The sequence below is a fragment of the Uloborus diversus genome, chromosome 8, assembly GCF_026930045.1.
Source record: "Uloborus diversus isolate 005 chromosome 8, Udiv.v.3.1, whole genome shotgun sequence".
NCBI classification, from domain to species: domain Eukaryota; kingdom Metazoa; phylum Arthropoda; class Arachnida; order Araneae; family Uloboridae; genus Uloborus; species Uloborus diversus.
In genome coordinates, this window is record NC_072738.1 from 131,211,094 (window position 1) to 131,228,638 (window position 17,545).

Here is a 17,545-nt window from a genome sequence, read left to right on the forward strand (position 1 = left end):
AGTGACCGAAAATTTGGGATCCTTTGTTTTAAGAATGGTGTTATCTTAATAAAATTATTCATTCTCCAAAACTGATAAAAATGTGACTGTTCTTCTTCGGTAACTCTTGAGACAATAACTAGGTATGCAAACACATTTAAAAAAAAATTCTTAAAACAAATATGTGTGACTCAAACTTCTTGTAAATAGTGTGCATTTTTCTTTCAAAAAATATTTTTATCTATGAGCATACTTCTTTCTTTGACTCTAGTTAGTTCTACAATGATTTAAAACATAGAAAACCACTTTGGGCCAAAGTAACCCAAACGCAAGGGTAACTTTGGCCAAAAAAAATATTAATAAAGAGTAAAAATACTTCGAAATAAACTGATCACTATTCAGAAATTAAATTAAGAGATCTCTGGATATGAGGCAGTGAGAAGCAAAGGGATGTAAGTGGACATTTAAAAGTTTCGAGTAAAACGCGTATAAAGATTACGTCCTAGGTAGGCTTTCATTGATTTTTTTTTTTCTAAATCATGCTATACAGCGGCACCTACGAGGTCGACTAGTACTATCGACTAGTAGGAGGAGTTTACCTACCATTTGTACTGGTTATCTCCAAAATTTTGATTTTGCCACTTGCATCCCTTTGCTTCTCACAACCTCATATGTAAAGCAAGCTTCCACGGCTTGGAAATATGAATAGTTATAAAATTATTGAGAAAAGAATGAGAAAGTTCCAAGAACTGGGTCAAAGTAGCTCGCGTTTAAGGTATTGTTTAAATGGCGTACCATAAACTATTCTAATGTATAGCATTATCTAATGATAATATGTAAAAATATAAAATCGAAAAGCAGCCAGGAGTAGAAGAAAGTTTTAAAAACTAGTGCGAATGATCATGTCAAGTGTCATTTTATGTAAGAGGTCACTTTAAGTTCCTTAAAGCTTTAGCAAATAAAATTAAATAATTTCTCATTTTCTAGAAATATGAACATTAGATTTATGTTATTTCGAACTTGCTTGCTTATAGTTCTCACTTGTTTCCTTGTTTCGTGCAAAATTAATTAATTTTGCTGCTATTTAAACAAATCGCACCAGCTAAACATAAATGATATTTATTCGAAACTGTGTGAGCTACAAATTTATATCCAAATGTTTGTAATGTTTTGAAATAGACAGTAGTAGAAAAGTTCTCATTTTTGAGTTTATTTTTGCAGTGCATGACGCTACTTGATCAAAAATTTCATTCGCTCATTAGATGTTCATCGTTATATGAAGCTTTAGGCTAAGCTTTAGGCTTAATATAGGCCCGCTTACACTCTAAAGCAATTGAACAGTTGCTATCCCACTTTACTAACATAAGTTTTTCAATAAAGCTTCTGCAAGACCGCTGCAGAGACTCATAAATGCTCACTCAAAATGCACACTTTCTGCTTGTTGATGACCTTTGCTGTTGTTGACCTTGTTTGTAATGATTTATAGATTTACTAAAACGAAGCTTACTATAGGGCCATTCCACGGAAAACGGTAATTTTGTCCCGCTCGGGACGCTTTATATATTTCATAAAAAATAATAATTTAAAAGGATGATGAACAAATTTTTGTTGCGTAAGAAATCACAAATGCATGTGTGACTTCTTAAGTAAAAACTTTCTTCAAAAAATATTTAATTTTTTATGACAACATATAGGAACCGTCACTTGCGGGACAAAATGACCATTTTTAATGGAATGGGCATATACATATTTTTTTCCAATGGTTCAAATAATTATTTCTAAACTAATGAGATATGTTTCCTTTACGTTGAAACCATAGCTTTCACAATCTACAATTCATTTCGTCATTACTCTATTAATACAGCAAAAATATTAGCTTATTCATAAGCAAGTTACCAGAGGTTGACTTTGGATGTCCCGCACCTGACGCACGCAGAGAAACTTTATTTTAAATAACAAAATTGTTTCATAAAAATATAATTGTATCAGGAGTATCTTTGTATCAAAGTTAAAGATTAAAAAAAGTACTTACCCCTTTTAAATTAAAATATTAAGAGATATGACAAAATATTAGTAAAACTCAAGCGTATTTTTGTGCCGCACGTGACGGTGGAATGGCTCCATAGATGGAATGTTTCCTTCAAAAAATAATTAATTCAAAGCAGAGCAATAAGTAGTGACGTCATCGCAGAGGCCTCATGCATCACTTTGAAAAATCACATTTGTGTAAAACACGTTGCACAAAAATGCATCACTATAGTTTTGGTTCAAGTATTGAGATTAGTTGCTCGAAAAAATGTACAAATTCTTATTGCTTATCCTGAGCGAATTTGTTTCGATCCTTTAACTGATATTCATGTTCTGGCCCTACAGATTTAGTTGCAGAGAGGCTCAAAATTTATAGATCCATGCCCGCTCTGAACAGAAACTCAAAGAAGCATTAACTTCGACTTAGGCACAGACCCGTCAATCTGACGGAGAGAGAGATCAAAGGATGTACACTCAATGCAAGTAAAACCGAAAAACAACATAAACCACCCCCACTTAAGTGTAAATGCATTAACTTCTCAACGTCAGGGGTGGTCTTATGCCCCTTCCTGACCCCCCCCCCCCACTAATGACGGGATTGCTTAGGCACACTACATAACAAAAAAAATCGACGTAATGAACGCACTGCAGAACATATCGATTCCATGGGCCCTTTACAGAACAAAAATATCAACTGGGATGCAGATTACGGGACATAAGCAGCGACTTAATGAACACACTACGGAGCACAAGCATCATTAAAGCTAATGGCAAAAACTAATAATCAACAATCCTCCATTTTAGTAAAAGACAAAACGTTTAAGTGAATTAAATATTACTGTATATTTTTTCCAATGTTGCTTACGAGGTTGAAAATGCGTCTATTTAAAATTCGTTAAATGGAAAAGATATGTGTGGTAAAAATTAAACTAGCATCATAATTAAAGATAATTCTCTTACGTTAGTAAAATATAAAACATAAACTTCGAAATAATGGAATAAATAATCAAACAATAAATGTTATTGGTGATCATTACTAGAAAAGAAATTTCATTCAAAGATTCATAGTTATTTTGCGATCCTACGCACTACATGTTTGCAAATAATTTCTGTAGTTTTTTTTCCCCCTCTTGTCCTAACTCGCTTGTTAGTTTCAATAATTCCATAAATGTTTAGTTGCTAAATGTTTATGAGAACTTCTGTCAATGTAGTGCTTCAGTTTAGTGTTTGTGCTACCACTTAAATATTGTGCTGAAGATCATAATATTTATCTTGATCTACTGAGATTGAGACTGGTTTTTTAGAGACATCTCTGAACATTTTATAAATTCGAACAGTAAAAAACAAAATAAGTGTCATAACATGATGCAAAATATAGGGTAGATCGAGGCATGTTTACGCAGCCCTTTTTTCAAAACGAATTGTAACTGGAGAGCAAACTGTCATAACAGATTGATGCTACTCTCTAGCAAATATTCTCACAAGTTTTTGTGCATTAGTCGAGCTTCGGTCCAGCATGCAGAAAGAATAATCTGTTTTTTACCAAGTTGAGTAAATTTTGTGTTGAACTTTTGAAGCTTATTGTGAATAAATAACACTTAGTTTTGTGCCTTTCATTTATATGATAGTGTAACGATTTTAAAGTAAAGGCTAATTGCTTGATAGAACCAACTCCTGAAATGACCAAGTAAACTGGTGGTAAACTGACTCCTCCGAAAGTTTTTTTTTTTTTACTTAAAAATATATATTATGACTTTTGTATTTCTTGAAACTATTCCGTTTTTTCTGCAAGTATTGTTGGTCTCAATTGTTTTCAGTACAACTTTATTTTGTTGTTGATCATTCTACCGCTTTTAAGGGGTCTGCTATATTTTCTGCGTGACTATGGCCATAATTCATCTAAATTTGGTTATTCCATCGTATTAAGTGTTAATAGAAACATTTAACTATAAAGTGCATTGTCATTAATTTATGAGGAGTTTTAATCTATAACTTTACAATTAATAACAAAGAAAATATATTGTCGTTTAGGGTTCCTTTGAGGGATTTGGGTTAACTTAATAACACTAACTATTTTATATTATACTCGACTTCAAATGACGTAGAAGGCCTAATGCAGCACTACGTTGACAAGATTATGCTATCAGTTCTCTACTTTTTATTTTACAAATAAAGTTGGAAACACAAGTTGTGCACAGCTCATTGTATTAAACAATACTTCTAAAGTGACTTTTTGGAAACTACTCGTGATTGCTGAAGTGGTTATATTCCCGAGTCTACAGTCAATTAAATTGTACGAATCTTGAATACTATAAAAAAAGGACTTGTTAAGTACGTAGATATTTTATTTCTCTGGTTCAAAGTGTCACTATTTTTATCAAAACAATTTATTTTTCATCACATTTCTCACGTGCTTCAAAGGGACCCTAAGTGGCTGGTTAATTTTTAACCAGGTTAATTACTCATTTTAAGTGATGTTTTTTGCTCTCAATTTTGGGTAACTATGCAATAAATTAGGAACCAAATGCCAACCAATGCAATACCATTCATAAAATATGAATATACATCAGTTAAAAATAGAGAAATTGTTTATTAAAATCACCCTGAATGAATTGAGCTTTCCAAAAACTATTCGATTGGAGATTCTATAAGTTTAATATCATGGATTGCAAGGAATATTTGAATCTTATATAGGGTAGTCTGACCTCTGAATGAACATGCCTCAGTGAACAAACAGTTTTAGTTTTTTCTTTTTCTTTTTTTTTTATTTTTTTATTTATTTTTTTTTTTTTTTGTTTATCGTTTCAAAAGGGCTTTGTTCAGATGAACTGGAAACAGTAACTTTATTGTACATGAATCTAAAATAAACTCTTTTAGTGTTTTATAAATGCATTTAAAAAATTATGTTTTTTTTCCCATTTGCTAGACGTGTTCTAAGTGACGTGTGCTAAGATGATGTAATACTTTTCATTTAAACCCAAATAAACTGTCCCAGTTTTTTTTTTCTTTTTTTTTATTACACATATTGGTAAAAGTCTGTTTACTGTCATGCACAAAAAGCTACAGTTTTTGATGACATTATACATTTCTGCTGAAAATGAAGTTCTGCTTTGTGACCATTTACTTGTTAGACTACTCTATAAAATATTAAATAAATTTGGATTAATAATCTTTATAAGTGAATCACTGTAGGTAATGAGAAATTGTTTACTTAATCTAGTACTCTTGTATGAATAAAATTCAAAATAAAACTGAAATGCCAATTAGTCACGCTTCAGTTTCCCAGCATTTTGGAAGGTTACAAAAGAAAGTCTCCACGCTTTGATATATTTGATGTTTTAATGTAGTAATGCAAAAAAAAAAAACTTTTTCCCCCAAATATGAACATGTGGATAAGCTTTAAAGGCACTGATATTCAACAAATATTTCAAAAAGAACTTTTGTGTTATATATCAAAGTAAAACAAGATGATTTAAAGTTAAATGATGTAGTATTTATTTTGCTTACTTTCCTCTAACGAAATCTTTGAATGTGGAGCAAGGAATCCAGATAAATTATTAGAAACTGTATAATTCAAATACCTTTTTCAATATATAAGCATAGAAGCGTAGAATAAACAAATTTAAACTGAATCGCTATTACGGTATTAGCGCCAAACCTATGGGATACACCTTAATCTTTCGGGTAGTTCAAAAGCGCTTTGAGTCAAAATTTTAGTAAAAAGTTATTTCCAGTTGTGTTTATTCGAATCAAATCCATCTATCAATTTGGGATTTGTGTAAGCCTTATATTTATAATAAAGTGATAATAGTAAGTGTATTTATCTGCTCAGAATAAATCGAAAAAGTTTTCAAATTGAAAAGTGAAATATAAATTATGGGCGTTCTCGGAGAGATCTTGTCAACAAAAATTATTTTTTCAAATCGGACTGTTCCCTCAAAACTTACTGGGATGGGAGTGTAGGGACATACCGACGGATCAAACAAAAGTACACAGTTGCCTCATCTAAGTACCCTGCTTTAAAATTTTTGACTTTTTTTTTAGTTTTAGAGCTACATTTTTGCAATATAACAAACCTCCTATCAAATACGGATGTTAATTCCTTTGTTTCTTTTCATTTAACTATTACGGAATTAGTAGGCTTGTAAGAAGACAAAATAAGCTTTTGATTTCATTTTATTATATTTCTTTTTTATTTATTTATTTATCTTTTTATTTGTTTATTTATTTTTTTTTTGTAATATGAATATTGCAACAAAGTATTATAATATAAAAAGGATTTTTTTTTAAACTTCTTTTGTGAAAATAAAGTAGCTCAATTTTTGAACAATGTTGAGAACTCCGACAGCAAAAATGAATTATTATCGAGTTTATTACTTCATCCATGAGTATCTCAAAAGTGGAATCAAGCTTACATTAGATAAACTTTCTTTATTTTTTTTAAAACTCAAAATATATGCTGTTTTGTTCATCTCCGTGTGGTATGATAACATGAAATTTTCTTTTGCATGTTAATATTCCTTAGATTTGAATAGCATCCATATTTCAAATGTTTCTTATTTACATTTTCACTTCACTGAAGTAGCATGCTCACTTTTTGCACGTATGTAACTTTTTTCAAAATAAATTGTGTTTTGATGAAACTATAAATGTATGTTGATTGTTTATCATGTGTTGTTGTAGCTAAAAAGCATATAATCTTAATGTATCTTTATATCATTTATGTTGTCAGTGTTAGAAAGTAAACCACTAATCAGTTTAAAAAGTTTCAGAAACCTTTCCAGTAAGGTTCGTCCTGCAGATACTAAATTCTGCTTCTTACTCGAACAAAACAAACAAAAAAGGTACTAACAGTAATAATTTGAACAAGATAATTTCATTTCCATGAAATTAAATTGAAGACTCCAATATTCTCCTCAAAAAATATTTTTGGAATTACAGCTCTCATTATTTATTTAAAATTGGTAAATTCTAAAAGAAGTATTTTGTAGTTTCAAAGCGATTAAAAGGATTCCTAAAATTAGTAAGAAATAATAAAAGTAAGTAAAATCTTCTACTTCACACAACTGTGACTAGTGCCATTGTTTGAATAGGAAATGTAACTATTTTCTTATAACAATTACCAAATGTTATGTCTTTGATTTCTTTCCTTATGTTTGAATAACTATTATATTTTCCCCTTCATTCAAAAACTTTCAACGGTATCTGTTCATTTATTCAAAAAAAAAGGCCCACCTTCGCCGACATTTAGAATTTAATCCCTCTTTAAGTATATCAAAAGGTAGGAATGAAACTGAGAAACAGGGGGAAGAAAATTTCGTGTCGACGAACTGGAAGGGACTCCATTTGAAAGATTGGTTGAATTGACAGATATAGCTTTCCTCATACCAAAAGGAAGCTCTTCTGAAGCCATACACAAAATTACGATTAAAAAAAAGTTATAAAACAAAAGATAACTGCAGGTTCACTCAGAAAAACGGGCGATTTTAGAAGCTAAATGTATCCTAAGTATAAAGTATTTTCATTTTAAGTACATTGATTAGCAGTAATCTTACAGGTGTCGAGCACGACGTGTCTTGAAGACCTGTAGCTGACCGCCATTTCTCTGTTTACCTTAATGCAACTTCGACCGGAAATTGTCCATTACGTTTCCTTGCATCTGAACTTGAACTTATCCTTCGTGAGATTCCTTGTTTAAGTTATGGAACCTCCTTTAGAGATGGATAATAAAACATTTTACTTTTTAAATATCCCCATAGAAAAAAAAGTCACAAGCTGAAAGATCTGGCGATTTCGTAGGCTAAGACAAATTCCCATTTTTTGAGGTGACACAACTAGGGTAATCGTCTTACAGCTTCCATAGATACTCGCGCTGTATGGTTTGTTGCTTCATCCTGTTGAAACCACGCGTGTTCAGTAATTTTGGGAGGCTCATGTTAACTAGTACATGCTATTCGATTGTGAACACAATACCAGTAATATGACCTATTACTTCCCCTAATCGTACGAAATTTAAAATCACCCGTTTTTAAGGCGAACCCTGTAAAATTTCAGAACAGAGACAATATCTTTCAACATTGAATTAATTATGATTTGTGAGAAAAACTGATAAGTGGTTCTTTTTAAACTGTCATTGATTTTTATTTTTTCTAACTTTTTTAATATTTGAAGAAAGTTTTTGCAACTTTACTTTTGGTGTTAATATTGCATGATCTGTCAAAATGTGTAAAAAGTGATGTAGAGTGTTTTAATTGAAATAGAAGAAATTACTGTGTACAACTCAAATACCATTTAATTACGTTGTTTCTTTATCCTATTAACGTTAACGTGTAAAAATGTTAACGACGTAGTAGCATTTCAATTTCAAATCTTGCTTATAATGCTTAGATTTAAGATGCTCCATTAGAAAAATATTTAACTACTAAAATCTTTTATGGGCTTGTAGGCCATATTCTTACACAATTTTTATTATTATATTATTGATATTTTTTCAGCTCAAATTCTGTAAAGGAAATTTATCATTACTTTTTTTCTTACTTTATTAAAAAATAGAATTAATAGGAGCTTTTCTTTTGTCATGCATAGAAATGTGTTCTGCAATATAGCAAAATGTGTGTTTGAACTTTGTACATCAGTTTCATGCATTGAGAAGAGATAAAATGGAGGAAGTGAAGACTTTCATTCATGAAACTGAGACCCCATGTCACGTGATAGATTTTAAAGCAAAGCATTGGAAGAAATCGGGTTTCTTTCGCTTGTTTCACGCAAAACGTGCCAACCATTCGTCGTTGTTGAGTCACGTGATTTGGGGGTCTGTGAGTCAGCTTTTGCTAAGCCAATGATTGGACTTGCTCCCTCCATTTTAATTCCTGCTCTAAGGTTTCATGCGTGATGAATGTCGCAGTGTTCTCTTTTTTCTGCACAATGAATGTCGCAACGCTCTGCTCTTCTGAGCGATGAATGTCGCGGTGTTCTGCCTCTCTGACTATGTCGCGACTATGACTGCTATCTCGCGTCCAAAGAATTTACATTTTGGACCAATTAATAATATTAATAACATTTACTTCATAAATTGCACTATCGTTTTCTTCATTTTATTATTGTTAAATGCAAGAGTGAATTGTAAATCAAAGTAAAAGTTAACTTTTTAGACAAATAAAATATTTAACGCACTTTACATAATCTCAGTAAGTTACTGAGAATTTTTTTCTTAAATGTTCCCTAAATGTTAATTACCCGTGCCTAGTGTGCAAGGTATATATCATTTCCTAACTTTGTTATTTTTGTTACCTGGTGTCTTCATTTATTTTTATTTCATTACATGTACTTCATAGCTGTTAACTCTCCCTATTCATTCGGGAGACTACCGAATTTCTATGCCTTCTCCCGAACTCTATAATGAAGTAAATATCTCCCCATTTTTCATCAGAACCCTGTGAAATTCCCCAAAAAAGGGGATTTTCCAGTGATTAGAACTTCTAGAAAGATCCCTACGGTAGGACAATCGCAATAGCCAAAACCTAACCTTTTCATACACGGGTATAAAAATTGTGTACGTCCGATTACTTTTGAAACGTGTTTGTTTCATTTTCCTTCTTTTTGTAATAATATTGTAATTTATTATTACAAAATTATATTAGTTATTATTTTTGTAATAATATTACTTTTACTACTCCAAAAAAGTGATAAAACGTTACCGATTTTTCTTTGAACTAAGTGTTCACCTGCTGCAATGAAAGTTTATTAACAATTATAAGAAAAAAGAAACTTATACCTCGTTTATAACTTTTTTTTTAATCTTCAAAAAGTAAAAATAGTAACCTCAATTTCCAAATTTCAGATCCTATAAAGGGCTAATTTAAGGAATCCCTCCTTATACAGGGTGGCCCAAAACGACCGCATAAACTCTGCACAGCTAGATTTCGGAGTACATAAAAGCTGCCCTATGAAGCGTTTCTGTAAGATGAATAGTTTACGAGAAAAAATATGAAAAACAAAGTATGACGTCACTATGCCGGTGCAAGAAAAAACACTTTATTGGACATATAAACAACAGTATACGTACATTACGCATAGCAACAAATACGTGTTAAACATTATCGTCTGGAAAGATATGAAAATACTGTTGTTGATGTGACCAATAAAGTTTTTTTTTCCTTGCACCGGAAGTGACGCCATACTTTGTTTTTCGTATTTCTCGGTAAACTATGGATCGTACAGGAATGCTTCTTTGGGAAGTTTTTACGTACTTACAATGAGGAATCTAGCTGTACAGAGCTTATGCGGTCGTTTTGGGACACCCTGTATATAAAAAAATCAATTTTATACTCAAACTTTTACTGCTAAATTTTTTTCATACAAAGTTTCCCCAATTTTAAGCCAATGTCTCCCTAATTTTATATAAGCGGATATCCAATTTTCATCTATCAATGTTGGCAACTATGATTGTATCTGAATGAAGAAACTTGTTGCACAGTTATGCGCTGTAAATAAAAATCCGAAACGTTCCTGGAAAATAATGGGCAGCTAATGTGCCTAATTTCTGGCAGCACATTTTTTGCCAAAACAAGAAAGTTTTCCGTTAAAAGCCAGATTCTTTCCTGAAATATACCCAGAATATTTTTTGAAGAATTCAGACTTTTTTTTCAATCAAAGCCAGTCATGTTTCTGAAATAACTGAGGAACCTTCAGTGAAAACTTATTTTGTTTATTATAGTAATTGGTTAGTACCTTCCTGTCCTTCCTTAAAAGGAAAGCTCCTCAAGCAAATAGCGCCGACGCTAAAATGAAATTGCAAGCAAATACGGAACATATTGTTTGCTTGCAGTTCTTGCAGAGCTGCTATGTCCAGAAACTGCCCTTCGTCCTTGTTTGGGGCTCAGTCAATATAGAAATACCGTAACATCGCTGAAGACGAAACGGTTAATAAAAAAGTTGAACATATTTTTACACTGGTAGCTAAAAATGCTTTTCACCACTGTGAAATTGAAATTCCTTAAACTTGTCGCGATTTAGAAAACTTTTTCGGAAAAAATACTTGTTTTTCACAAGAAACTTGTGCAGACCCGTGAAAAGACGGAACGTTTCCCAAAAATAGTCAGTGGCGTTTTGGATTTTTTTTTTTTTTTTAGTGTATATAATAGGTATTATAACCAAATGCAGCGAGAAATACGTTGTACACTTTCATAATTTTGAGATTACTTTACTCTTAGCTGCTCTCATGATGACAAAGGAGAAACTTTGCAGCCCGCTATCTCAAAAAGGCTGTGCATTCTAATAGATCTTCTTACAATACTTGCCTTGTATTGTTCACTTAATTTTTTAAGTTATTTCAGTACCTGCTCTTTCGGTTTGGAACTTTTTCATGTGTTTTGTACTATAACTGCTGGTGGAATCAAAAAATTAAGTTTTTTAATTTTTTTTCATTCTAAATTTATGCTTTCTACTTTTCATTTTGAATCCTTACTAGTTATTAATAAGTTTATTGCTTTCATTTGATATTTGATCACCAAATTTGGCGAATTTTTCCTAGCTGTTAGAGTTTACCACGAAACATACTCTCTTCCTTTTAGAAGCGCGTCTGGTTGTTTAAAAATTTTAGTCGATATCTTTTACGCATTAAAATTTTCTCTTTTGCAGAAGAGGATCCAGAAGAGCCTAGGTTGGCGGTTCTTACCAAGCAGCACAAAAATGCCATTCGTTCTTTGAGAAAAGTAAGTTAGTATACTTGTATTTGTGACTGTGTCACACTGCTTATAACAGTGATTCCTATCCTTTTTCAACCGAGGGCCGCACCTCATATGAAAGTGATTCTCGCAGGACAGAACACATTTAAAATTTCAGAATAGTAAATTTCGTACCCTAAAACCTTTTCCTGTTTTTATATATTTAAAATATTCAAACTAAGATATTTCAAATTACACCGAATTCATGATTCTATATAAATTAAAATTAACTCAATTGAAATAGTATTGATGGAGCGGAAATGTAGTAAAATGTACGTATAATTTTACTTTCACGATTTTCTGAAAACGTCAATTTTAAAACCTAATGTTTCTGTTTCTAGAAAAATACTTTACATATTACTTTGAAATTTTCCATACATTTTATTTAAATGTTCATAAGTTTTCTAAAGTAAAATATTTCCTCTAGAACTTCCTTTTTTTAAAAACTATTTTTATGGTCAAAACACAGTTGGTGGTGGGTGTTTTTTTCTATTTAAAAAGTGACTATTGGTTTACATTTAATAAATAATGAACTATTCATTATTGCTTTAAAATTTCACTTCAGTAGATTGTTAAATATTTTTTAAACACTATGAAAATTTTAAGTTCATATCATTAAAACTTTTTAAAAAGGTTCATAAAGTTCAGCAACTTAAAATTACGCCTGTTACCGACTCTCCGTAAAACATCTTCTAAATAACATGAGAAAATATGCGAAAGGAAGAAAAATTACAAACCAATAATAATTATTGCTGTTATAATTCCTTGATGCTAAAATCAATTTATGACTATTCGGCTCAAACTTTGTGACATTGTCACTAATCGATTTGTAACATTGAGCAGAACAACGGGCCACACGGATCATCTTCGCGGACTTGATGTGAACCACGGGTCGCAGGTTGGGCACCAATGGCTAAAGACATTGGTTTAGTTCATTTTTCGAAACTTTCATTCGAAAACGAATTTATAAAAAATTACCAAATTAAATAGTCATAACGGTTTTTATTTTGATAAAATTTGTGGTTGAGTAATAAAATTCCACATCCGCCCCCCTTCCCTCTCCAAATGGTGACCTACTAAAGCGCATTTTATTAATATGAATTATATTTTAGATGAACCTGTTTAAACAAAATTCAGGGTATTCTGGCCGGTAAAAAGCAGATAAGAACCATTTTACGAAAAAGCCGCCATTTTGTCCCCAACTGGAGAGCTCATGTAATTCATTAAAAAATAAAATTTTAAAAAGATAATGAAGTAAATTGTTTGCTGAAGAATTCACATATATGTTTTTGATTCCTTAAGCACTAAAACTTTGTTCATTACCCTTTTAAATTATTATTTTTAATAACATATGTGAGCTGTCACATGTGGGATAAAAGGTTTGTTTTACTATGGTCCACAAGAAATTTATTTTCATAAACACATAAAACTGATAAAAACTGCAGCATTATCGGTACTTGACGTTAAAACATTTTTACTTATTTGAGCAATTATTAAAAACTGGGAAAATTTTTATGTTTTTGCTTCAAGTTTTTGAAGGGGTTTAAAGGAATTGTGAGGTGGCATGCAACCTAGTCAATGGTTACATGCAAATACACTGGTGTGCAAAAATTAAGGACGAAGTCGAAAAATTAGCATATCAGCTGAACGAAGAGGCAGAGCGGACAGAAAGACCAATCAGGAGATTAAGTGAGGTGATGTACGGTAGCACATGCGCAGATATGCAAGCAGACGTAATGGGGGATTGTCTGAGTAGTATAAAGCATGTTGTCGGTGTAAGATCAGTATTTCTGGCAAAGAGATTGCACGCCGTATAGCAGTTAAAATCACACCGAGTTGCTGCTTCAACGAGAAATGGCGAATAATCAATCTGTTAGACGACATCTGGATGCTTTTACCCGAGGTCGAATCATTGGGAAGTTGGAGGAAGGCCGCAGTGTGACAAGTGTGGCTGCAGAGTTCGGAATTGCTCACAGCATCGTTTCACGACTTTGGAGACAATTTCAAACTACAGGAACAGCTATCCGGGGTTTCAGTAGTGGTCGTCCACGAGGAACCACATCCGCAGATGACCGGTATATTGTCTTACAGGCCAGAAGAAACAAGCGGCAGACAGCGGGAGAAATCGCTAGATACACGACACAGGCGACTGGACGACCGATATCGCGTTTTACCGTGGCCAGAAGACTGCACGGTGGTGGTCTGTTTGCACGACGCCCTATACGGTGTGTACCTCTAACGCCTGCCCATCGGAGAAGGCGTTCTCTGTGGTGCCGGGAACACCGAAATTGGAGAGACAATGAATGGGGACGAGTACTCTTTACAGATGAGAGCAGATTCAGTCTGAGTAGCGATTCTCATCGCATACTCATCTGGAGAGAGCGGGGAAGCCGCAATCATCCCTCGAAGATCATTGAAAGGGACAGGTATGGAGGTCGCGGTGTTCTCGTTTGGGGAGGCATCATGCTTGGTAGTCGTACAGACCTTCACATCTTCGACGCAGGTTCAGTAAACGGGACCCGTTATTGTAACGAGATTCTTCTTCCATATGTGCGTCTTTTTAGAGGCGCTATGGGTCCGCAGTTCCTTTTCATGGATGACAATGCACCATGTCATCGCACAGTAGCTGCCGAACAGCTCTTAGAGAGTGAGGATATTGAACGTATGGATTGGGCGGCACGATCTCCGGATCTCAATCCCATCAAGCATGTATGGTATTTTCTAGGCAGACGCTTGGCAGCTCGTACCTTACCACCAGTAACGATTCGGGAGCTTCGATTGGCGCTGCAAGACGAATGGGCAGCAATGCCTCAACAACTCATTGACACCCTCATTCTTAGCATGGGCAGACGCTGTGAAACCTGCCTAGCAGTCGGGGGAGATCATATCCCCTACTAAAGACCGGATGTTTCTTGCTGGACACCCATCACAGGGCTGTTTCGGCCTTCAGTCGCATTGCGCTCCATGCTACTTTTTCTATAAAGCTTCTTTTTATCCCTCTGATTTCTCTTTTAGTAAGTGTTGCTTACATTACACATGTCCTTACGTATTGGGGATCTTACGGTATTAAATGTGTTGATTTGGAAAGCTTTTGTACAAAGTTATATTGAAAAAACCGTCTCGTCCTAAATTTTTGCACACCGTGTATACTGCAACCCTTGGATTTATGTCAATCTGGCTCTGAGATACAAATTTATGACTTAAATAAGAAGATCTTGACAACTTTTGTAAGTTACATAAATGTGACTTCTCAGTTTTAAGTTAACTTTTTTACATTTTTACTTGTCTTGTTCACTGTAAGTAAAATTACTATATAAGCAATTAATGACAGCGTTTTCTTCCGTGTGCATTCAGATGAAACTTTACTATTGAAAAAAAAACAGTACAATGGAATTCAAGCAGCATATTTTGAAAAAACAGAAAGCAACTGAATCTGACATATTTTGCAAAAAAATCACCAATTGAATCTAAGATTCAGTGTAGGAACAATTTGTAGAAACAATCAACAACTAAATCTAAGAGATATATTTTGCTCGGTAAATGAATCTAGGTAACATATTTTGAAAAAACGAGCTCATATGTGCATCACATGACTTCCTTTTACTCCAATTTAATGTCATTTCCCCATTACTGGCAATTTTAATGTGATTCAATAGTTTACTCTCTAAATATCACCAACAGTGGCCAAATTGAAACAGATAAAAAAAAATCGCCAAATTTGTCGCAAGTTGGCGACAAAACTTGGCGATGAATAGACTAGTGATACATCGCCAAGTGTCCTCCAAATTATAACACTACTTGAGTTTACATCGAAATTAACAATGATTTCCCCCCAAAAAGGGGCAAAAGACTCCTTTAGAAACACCCGAATGCAACCAAAAGGGGAGGTGCACAACTAGACCTCACTAGGAGTCTACGTACCAAATTTCAACTTTCTAGGACATTCTGTTCTTGAGTTATGCGTCACACATACACACATACGCACATCCGCAAATACATACATACGTACATACAGACGTCACGAGAAAATTCGTTGTAATTAACTCGGGAATCGTCATTATGGATATTTCGCGTGTCTATACGTTCTTAGACACTTATCCACGTGTGGTCGAGTCGAAAAAAAAAACTCAATATTCATTCGGGGGTGAGTAAGATGAAAATTAAGGTCGATTTTTGAGTGAAAATTTTTTCGCTAATACAATACTTCCTTTTTTGTAAAAGGAAGTAAAAAATAAATAATAATAATAATGAGCAATTGAACCTAAGTGATCTAATTTTGAAATACATTATAAATCTTTCAACTGAGTGATATATTTTCGAAAATCATCAGTAATTGAATCAAAGTGATTTTTGTTTCCAGATGCATTTAATGAACACTTGTTGCCATCTAAAACGAATATATTCTCTCCCACTGAAAGGAAAAATTACCGCAACATTTCCTCAATCTATCTGAAGCCCTTCATGACTTGCTCAAGTGAAAGCCCATCGTATATAATTCCCGCGATAGGGAGATGTATATATGAGACATAAGCAAATATTCACTTTTTGTTTTACAAGGAGGAAACAGAAGAGGAAACGCGAATGTTTTCTCTTCCCACTATTTTTGCTTCTATTCCTGGCCTAAAGAAAATGAATGAAACGAGATTGTGAGAGATCTAACTGGTTTCAGCTGCGAGAGTGGTGGTGCAGATATCTTTGAAAGCAATAACAGTCAGCCCTCTCTTACTCTGGATCGCGACTTCGGAAGTGCTTTATTTCTGGAGCAGCGAAAATAAATTAGCTGGTCGAAACAAACCTTAAGTCTTTTGCATTATCTCGGGAGAATTCTGCGCGAAAGTTGGTTTGGGGTGATTTTTCGTTCCGGAAACGGTTGATTCCCTTCGTAAAGGGGAAATATAAATGTTCTTTGATTTGTCTTCACTCTAAAAACAACAATTTCAAAAACAATGAAAAAGTATTCAAATTTGAGTATATCGCCGAGTTGGTATGGATCTGACGATGTGTTTTTCAAATTTGAGGCAATCAAATACTCATTTTTGAAACCTTGCACTTACTCAGGAATGAAACAATATGTGCTCATTTTTTAGTATGTAATAATTTCAAATTTTAGTATTAACCGAGTTATGTACTCATTTTTGAGTGTGGAATAATTCAGCCGACTATTTGAAAACATAGGTACTCATATTTGAAACAAAAGGTTTGAAGAAAATTTGAAAACGTAATGGACTCATTTTTGAAAACTTCGTTTTTTTTTTCAGTGTTTAGAGATATTGTTCTCTTTGATTTTGAACATTTCTAGTAACTGCGTGATTACTAGAAATGCTTAAAAACAACAAAAGAACAATACCTCGAAAGACTATTCAATAGTTTAGTTTTTGGTGACTGCTTCATATATTAGGGAAATCTTTTTTAACATCTGAATTTATTAGTGCGCATTTTGCGTGATATTTAGTAGGATAATTAAAAATCTGGAAAGATATACTGACATTTATACAAAATTATAACTTTTAGAAACACGGAGAAATCAGCTAGCAAAAGCGTAGAAGTTCGAAAATTTGAAAAGCAGAACGTTTAAATAAAGAAAAAAAAAGCATATTTCAAAAAATCGCTACAGTCAGAAACAACTAGGGGAATGTGGGGCAAAGTGAAATGGCGGGGCGAAGTGAAATGGTGCAATATTTACTCTGTTTTTACTTCCACCTTTCTGATAATGTTTTAACTATTTACTAGTAACACTTGTAGTCTAATTTTCAAAAATTGGTACTCATATTGTAATATTTTGCCGTATATCAAACATTATTTTGGTTTTTACA

At 33.2% G+C, this 17,545-nt stretch overlaps 1 protein-coding gene across 1 annotated transcript in view; it reads left to right on the forward strand.

Moving 5' to 3' along the window:
• The window catches only part of LOC129228595 (potassium voltage-gated channel subfamily KQT member 1-like), a 108,349-nt gene that overhangs the window by 67,916 nt on the left and 22,888 nt on the right, over positions 1–17,545 (forward strand). Inside the window, exon 12 of the mRNA XM_054863278.1 lies at positions 11,647–11,720. Within this exon, the coding sequence (XP_054719253.1) occupies positions 11,647–11,720 (74 nt within the window). The remainder of the gene's footprint in view (positions 1–11,646; positions 11,721–17,545) is intronic.